This window comes from Branchiostoma floridae, chromosome 7 (assembly GCF_000003815.2).
Source record: "Branchiostoma floridae strain S238N-H82 chromosome 7, Bfl_VNyyK, whole genome shotgun sequence".
NCBI classification, from domain to species: domain Eukaryota; kingdom Metazoa; phylum Chordata; class Leptocardii; order Amphioxiformes; family Branchiostomatidae; genus Branchiostoma; species Branchiostoma floridae.
This window is the reverse complement of record NC_049985.1, coordinates 15,560,271-15,568,345: the sequence shown is the minus strand read 5'-3', so window position 1 is coordinate 15,568,345 and position 8,075 is coordinate 15,560,271. Positions and strand designations below refer to the sequence as shown.

Below are 8,075 nucleotides of genomic sequence, written 5' to 3'. Positions count from 1 at the left end.
AAGGTAAAGATGGCAGATATACATGGTAATTTGGCATACAACCCACTACAATGTACAAATAGAACAAAGAAGACAAAGAGTCTAACTGGTCTTGATACAAGTAATAGCCATACTAGTAATAATAGTAGTACTAGTATATCAGTTCTTCAATGTGTTATGTACAACATATGTGTAACAGTCCACTCAACAGAAAATGACATACCAGTTGGTAAACCCTGTGGCAGCACCACCTTTGAGGTACTCTCCCCAGCCGATGACGCCTGATTCTACAAAGAATCACAATTGTGATATTACAGTTATTTTAGTTAGGCTTGTATATGGTATGCTCATGTATATGTTCACAAGCTAGTCAATCTCAAAAAGACGGTGTATAGCACAACTTTGCTATGTTGTGATCTGCCAACTATTACACAGCAACCATTCTTAATATTCCACTATACATAGTAGTCATCAGAGTTTTTAGATTGATTTGCAACCAAAGAATTCTATTACTTGTCAAGAAATCTGATTGACTGCACTAAGACCCCTTTCAAACCTGAAAACCTGAGTTATAAAGCAAATGTAAGGATTTAAGCCATCCTGCAATAAGAAATGTGTACCTTAGCCTCGACAATACGCAGTCTGTTCTCTACCAGCAGCAGTCGTCCCAGGATAGACTCCACCTGCTCTGGTGTTAGGGTAAAGCCGGTAGGGGGCGCATTTTCTCCCTGGATGTTCTTGTACGAAGTCTGAACCACGGTTTCCAGTTTCTCCTCCATCACTTTCATCCGGCCTTCCAGGCTCTCCACTCGATGTTTCAGGGATACCTGGAAAAACATGGTACCGGTAAGTTTACTGTAAATTGCTTTAAATTTGTGGGATCTTAATTTCATGGTAAGTAGAAGATTGAGTGTTTGTGGTGGTTTTAAGAAGTTGAAATGATAGTGTATTTATTGTACATGTATATGCAATCAATGCAATGTACAGTACTACACACTAGACAAAGAACAAACATGTCTGTGTTGGTTTTACGTTCGAGGTAAGGAGGTAACAGCAAAAACTGTGAACATCAAACCACGCAAAAGCTTTATGATTTACAGTATGTATGAAGTGTGCAGCAAGTTCTACAGTAGGTAAGCTACATGTCTTCAGCATTATTTGTATGAAGTCATACTTAGGCAGTTGGTGTTATCAATAAAAAAGATTATTGTCAGCCATAACAATCAATTTTTTTCTGAAGGCTTTCCCAATGTTTTTCAGGGATAAACAAAAAAAAATGTTTTATACTGCAGTAGATTACTTTAACATTTCCTACTTTGGAGTTTAACATGTGAGGGTGACATGCCTGATCTTTGGGAGAGGTCTCGGTGCTATGGTAACCAGTGTCAGCCCCGCCCTTTTTGCGGGGAGGGTCGCCCCTAGGGTTCTCTGCATAGATGTCCATCGGTTCTGTCATGGCTGGCAGTTCATCCAGCATCAGTGGGGGGGCTGAGATGACCTTGGGGGGACCAGGCAGACCTGTGTTGTCAAGGTCAATAACTTCAACACTTCCTGAAATAGGGAAAGAAGGAGGGCTTAGCTCATGTCTGCATGTACACAAAATAAAGATGCTGATATTTCAGTTTGAAATCAAGAACTTGCAATACACGGACCGTGACGGACCTGTTGAACTGTCATACCTTCAGTGACATACTCTCCAAGCAGAGGTTTAGGCTCCGGCTGTTTTTTAACGTTTTTTTAGTCGTTTTTATCGGGCTTTCTATTTTGTCATTTTTTTTCGTTGTGTCCGGCCTAACTAGGCCTACACCCAAACGAACAGAAGGCCATTCACCAACTGTCATCATGCAATTTATTTTGCAACACTATGTATACGTATAAGGACTATGTATTTACAGACTTTTAGGATTTCATTCATTCATGTAATCATATTTTCCATGACAATCTTCCCTAATGACCTTAATGAAAAGTGACCAGGGGCTAGTTTGAGTATTTTCTAAATAGACAAATGCTAAAACAACCTACCTGCACTGTACAGCATGCTGGTTTCCTTGGGACTTCCCGACATTGAGGAACTGTCAACGCTGGAACGTTGCACTGGGGACAAGTTTCTCTCTCGATTCTTCTGCTGTTTTAGGGAGCGCCGCATGGCTGTGCCTCTCTGGAACATGCCTGTAATGTATAAAACAATAGCAACCTCCATTTTCTTCGTCTGGTTTCGTGGAAAACTTCAATTAGCTGAGGAGACTGACACGGTGGGGGGTAGGGGAACTCTTGGTATGGGGGTGGTCACTTAGTTTTGTAGTTTGAATATGTATATGAAAGAAAGAGAGGCCAGTTCCTCAATGGCAGGGGCATTACCCTCTGTCCCCCACCCTACTGTTGGGTCGCGGTGAGTACCCATAATAGTGGTGGAAAGTTACATGTTATCTCACTGATACATCTTTCTAACTACACATATTTCTTTATAACTATGTCTTCATAACATATCTTAAGCCTTAAGCTACCTCTCCCCAGTTTATCTGGTATACAGATAGTAAAGTATAGATGTATGTGTAACCAGGGTAGGTATTCCCCAGAAGAAAACAGCTTCTGGGCGCCAGCCTTGTTTGCCAGTTTCAGTTCAGAGATAAAACTAAAGCAGACAATACCAACTCACCTGCCCCAGCGTTAGTTTGGGAGGGGGCAGGTTTAGCCTTGGGCCCTGTGATACGCCTGTGTTTCTCCTGAACCATCTTCAGTACATCATACGCCAGGATAACCTTGTGTTCAGCAAAGCCTGCATTCAGGAACTTATCCTTGGTGATGGTCGACTTGTACTGGAAGACATCTCTCAGCACCTAGAGATGTGAAACGAGAAGCCGAACAAATGTATTAGACTAGTTTTAGAATCCATGTTTTAGATTAGTATTAGAAACCATGTCAACTGTATTACTACATGTAATACTACCCTTTGTATCAATATGCCTGTACTTAGCCCGATAGGGCATGAATGTGCAATAAAGGCTATTATTATTATTATTACTATTTAATGCATTCACATGGGTAAACTTCAGAATTCTTTTGATGTACTCTTGTACCAAACTGTGCAGGTACAGTAGTGGTAAAACATTTACTAGTAAATGTTACCAAGAAAAAGGATATTCATCAAGATTCAATAGTTCTGAATTTACAGGTATCCTATGCAGGACAGGTAAAGTTGGAAGCTCCCTATAGTCGAAGAGTGATGTTTTTGTAACACTGTCACCCTTTAATATTTTTTCATAACACTCTTCTTGGATTGGATAAAGAGCTGAAAGCATTTAACATCAAAACACATCCATCATGATATTACAAGAACACAGTTACTTACTAGTAATGGAGGAAGATACAGAAGTCACAGGCTTGCCTGGACTTAAACTGTACTTTGCTAGGCTATCTTTTTCTGAATCTACAGGCAAAACTGTCCTAGCAGACCACGCTGGGGGCCTAAAAGAATCCATTCTATATAATATTGTGTCACTGTATTAGGTCAATGGAAATTAAGTGGTCCATTAGATCAAATCATTGATCTAAGGAACCACCAAAAACTGGTCACATTGGTCTTGTATAGTGATAGTCACATATAAACAAGGTTAGACTTTGCTCTACAGAGTTTCTTCTATGTGACTTTTTTTAATGCTACGGCTGTGTGGCACGTTGGATTACCCAATCCCTTAATCTCGGAAGTTAAGCAACGCACATTCTGGTCTGTTCTTAGGTGGGAGACCAACCAAGGACAACAGGATGCTGTAGCCTCACGAAGAATTCCATGAAATGTCTTCCGGTAGGGACGTAAAACGGGGGTCCTGTGCTCGAGGAGCCGCCTTGAACATGTTAATCAGCCTCATTTCTCAACACATTGGGTACCTACTGGCTGCAAATACACCCGATATATCATATCAAAACTATCTCACTTTGTAGACACCCTCCACGAATCTCTGGTCTGTTTTCCCGTACAGCTCGATGCCCATGTCGTTAATCTCCGTGGAGACTGGGCGTGAGAACTCCAGCAGGGCGTGGTGCAGGACGGGCAGGAAGGCTGAGGTCGTACCTGTGGTGATGCTGGGGAATAAAAAAGGAAAGGAAAATGTAATCCTGATACAGTCAAGCTCAGGTGCTATGTACAGTGCAAATATCCCTTTTCCACTAGACAGTGATCGCACTGTGCTCTCTCTGCGACCTAAATTTTACATATCGCTCAACGAATTGTATAGAAAAGAAACAAATCTTTTTACACTTTGTGTTTTGTTGTCTTCTCGGTCACACTTTTATGTTTTGTATAATATACTCGTGTGAAAGCGAAGGACACACATATCCTATTCAGGTCACAGTGAGAGTGCAGTGCGATCGACATCTAGCGGAAAGGGGGCCTTACAGATTCATTGGATCAGGGAAACTACCCTCTTTTCAACAAGTACAGTGGACCAGAGACTTAATGTTCCGTCCCAAGGACTATAACCCATTCCAGTAGCGTGCATGATTCGTACTCCCAAAACTCTAGATCCAGAGGCGGGGTATACGTAGTTCCTAAACACCAGACTCCATAAGCTATAGAAAACATGAGAAGTGTGAAGGGACATGGTAAATAAGGCCCATATTCAAAACACAACTGCAGATAAGCCTTGGGAAGCTAAGGCCAAGGAGGTCAACTCCTTGCTAAGGCAAAGCATTGCTCAAACTCAAAGGTGAAGGAAAACTGAGAACTTAGTTCAAACCCCGACGTGTCACCGGTCTTGTGCCATTGGGAAAGGCACTTTACACGACTTTCCTATATAGGCTACAAAAGTCTTCAGCAAATTGAAGTTGGTAGCCTCAAAAACGGAAGAAAAAAAAAACTGCAATTTGTAAAACTGTACAAATTTGCAGCATGTGATACAGTTCTCTTGACAGCTAGGCCAGTGGACAAACCCCTATCAATAGACAAATATTAAGCATCAATAATTGTTTCACTCATCAGCATATACAAAATCCATTTTGAATGGGTCGTTGTATACGTCAGTAGGGGGAGGGTAAACACACACAAAACGATGTCTTTGACTCTTGAGAAAGTTTTCACTAGTTACCAGGAAGAAGGACAGCATGGTACGTCACACCTATTTATAGTGATGCAGTTTCTGAACGTTTACTCGTGCTAAACTCGAGTACAGATATACGAGGTGTTGTATGTAGTCCATGCCCTCACCCCTGGTAGTCCAGTTCCATGGGGTACTTTATGTGCTTCAGTTCAGACAGCAGTTTGTGGATGTTGTTCTTCAAGTCGCCCGTGGCCGCCATCTTTCCGATTTAGCAAAACCTTCTTCCTACAAATAAAAACATCATTAGACAAAATTCTGTACATCTACACAAAACGTCAATCACACAATCGGTGTAGAATACAACTAAATAAGAGTTGTGATACGAAATAATACCTGTAACTTGCTTGTTCGCCTGAAATAACTGGTATTACGAGGCGACACGAAACATCAAGTTCAGTTTTCGAGTTGAAAATGGCGCATCAGCCTGGCCCCGTGTTTTATTGGCCTAAGGTTTTACTAACGCGATGCCTCATTGGTCAAAATAGAACATCCAGCCAATCAGACAGCGGGGTACATACAGAGGTAAAGAAATAGCAGATTATTGGTGACAGACGATTCGACAGAAGGTAGACACTAGCCACTTATTTAACAACCTTGTGATTCGAAGTGTCTACCAAACTTCTCTTGTCGTGTTGAAAAAGTTGTATAAATAGGCCAAAATCTGGTTTATAATTGGTGCTATCAACTATCTTTCATCAGACATCAAATACCAAACGCGGTTTAACAGCAATTCGACCATTTTGGTATTTGGACAAAAAACTAGCTTGTTAGCGCTGACTGATTCCAAGGAGGTTGAAAAAACTGAAACTCCTTGCTGATTCCGGAAGTGATCGTCTGGTCGACTGGTCCCCTTTAATAAGAAGTTTATTTTGCAAGTTCGTGCCCGAGGGCTAATTGCAAGTACATGGTATAAACATAGTAGTACAAGTAACAATGGACAGTTATGAACAATATTCTACTCTAATACTAGTGTTGGCTATTTCTAAACAGGTTGGGTTTGACTTCTTTAGTACTTGACATTAGTACTTGACCGACACCCCTAACTTCGTAGGGATTTTGTCATACTTAGGCGCAGCCGGTTAATGGCCCGTGTGTCTCAGTTCAAAGATTTGTTGATAACGTTATATTCATTATTCATTCTTTCACTCCTCTTGTCCCCATCTTGTCCCCATTCAAACCCGTAGCCAGAGGGGGTTCGGGCGAACACACACACGCCCGAAGGTCCGCTTTTTAATGAATAATGTCCAATTTTTTTTCAAAACGGGAAGTTTGCGTTTTTCACTGATAGAATTTTCTTTTCAGTCTGTTTTGCTTTTGGACAGATGAGGACAATGTGGCACTGCATTCAAGTTTTGTAACTTATATCAAGGAGGTTAATCATTGCCATATACACGGTACATACAGAAGGTAACGTTAAGTCAATTAATCAATGACCTTCATTTATACTGGAAAAGCCCTGTCGGCCTTGGCCGCTCTTCCAAGACGTCCAGTTAGAAATTCCATTCTATCTAAGCGAGTCTAATAGCGAAATTTGCCCCAGAAAGTGCGACTATTCGATTGACTAACATTTGAGGTTGCGATGGTGTTGACTACTGTTTTTAATAACATACAGGATGCCTCTCTTTTCTCTTTCTTCAGATTACTGGCAACCCAATAAAGTCATTTAATTTCAGGCAACGTTCGGAAAGCCAGCATTGATCGGTAACGTCATAACAGCCTTCCTAAATAGGTAATGCTATTATCATTTTTTTATGATCATTCTACCCATGAGACAACAGCTCACGTGACATGACAATAGCTCACGTGACAAGACGCCTTCCCCCATGCTCCTACCATGGTCTAACGATTGATACCATGCTCCTACAGTTCAGACGAAGTTTAGACAGCACGCACGCACAGGTGTCAGTAACAGCGCTCCTAACGAAATGGCGGAAAATGCGGAAGAAGCTCTGTTGCTTGCTGCCATGAACGGATCACTTTAAGGCGTTGAGGCGGCTTTGAAAGCTGGTAAGTACAGATTCAAATTCTTCCCTCAAACGAGCATGAATTATGAAAAAATCGTCTTTTGGTTATGATAAAGCAATTGCCGAGAATGTATGATAGCTAGACTGGCATGTAGCCGTGCTCACGACGTAAATGAATAAAAATTGAGTTTAAAAATTCGCGTCATGTGCATAGCTAACTGGCACGTGTATACTTTACTAAGTTTACTGGTGTCTCTGGGTATTTGCAATTACGTGTTATTTCATTGTAATTTGTCTCGTATGTCGGCATGTTTTACTTTGCAGCAGAAATGCAGTTGAATTCAGAAATGGTTCCATCGGTAGATCATTTAGATGCAAATTAGTAGCAGGATTTGCATACGAATGTGAAGTACATCCTTTCATCAGACAATTTACATACGAGTTCGAGGTGCAGACATTGACGTGTATGACTTCTGTAAGCCCAAGGACTCTTTATTTAACCTCCTGAAACCTGGTGAGCCTGACAGCGAAGATGAAGACCATCCAGACATACCGGCAATGCCAGCATTGCACATAGCTTGCCTCTTGGGACATGTTGACATGGTGAGACTGCTGCTCCGCAAGGGGGCGTGGGTGGCCAACAGAGACATAGATACACAGTCCCCGCTTCACAGAGCAGTGACCAAAGGTAGGTCCAAAATGTCTTTTTGGATTGATTTATTAAAGAAATGATAAAGTTCAGTAGAAGTTTTGAGCTATATATGTATAATTTTCATTATGAAATATTCACGTGAATGATATGATATATTTGTAAATACATATAGAAAATGAATGAATTAAGAAATGCGGCAACTACTTTACAGTTTTTGTGTCATATGGACTCCTTGATGGACGCTTCCTTATACTACTTAGAGCAAAATATATAGCTTGTCTATTTAACTGTTACATGTGTTCGAATCGTACTTCGCCTAAGGCAACGTTTGCTTCATAAGTATTTTTCTTGTACGGCAAATTCTACGTAGGTGGACAGAGATAGTGA

At 41.1% G+C, this 8,075-nt stretch overlaps 1 protein-coding gene and 1 long non-coding RNA gene across 5 annotated transcripts in view; one reads left to right on the top strand and one right to left on the bottom strand.

Annotated features, from left to right (window-relative positions):
* The window catches only part of LOC118420315 (centrosomal protein of 44 kDa-like), a 9,477-nt gene extending 3,884 nt beyond the window's left edge, over positions 1–5,593 (bottom strand). For all 4 annotated transcript variants that reach the window (XM_035827076.1, XM_035827075.1, XM_035827074.1 and 1 more), the window contains exons 1-8: positions 5,406–5,593; positions 5,180–5,297; positions 3,912–4,059; positions 2,636–2,816; positions 2,002–2,148; positions 1,325–1,530; positions 600–806; positions 203–266 (exon numbers count right to left, since the gene is read on the bottom strand). In XM_035827076.1, the coding sequence (XP_035682969.1) occupies positions 203–266; positions 600–806; positions 1,325–1,530; positions 2,002–2,148; positions 2,636–2,816; positions 3,912–4,059; positions 5,180–5,271 (1,045 nt within the window). In that variant the 5' untranslated portion in view covers positions 5,272–5,297; positions 5,406–5,593. The remainder of the gene's footprint in view (positions 1–202; positions 267–599; positions 807–1,324; positions 1,531–2,001; positions 2,149–2,635; positions 2,817–3,911; positions 4,060–5,179; positions 5,298–5,405) is intronic.
* Positions 5,594–6,782: 1,189 nt separating this feature from the next.
* Positions 6,783–7,634, top strand: LOC118420333. Its single transcript, XR_004831727.1, has 3 exons — positions 6,783–6,801; positions 6,939–7,079; positions 7,485–7,634. It is a non-coding gene; the product is annotated as an uncharacterized LOC118420333 (long non-coding RNA).
* The last annotated feature ends 441 nt before the right edge of the window (positions 7,635–8,075 follow it).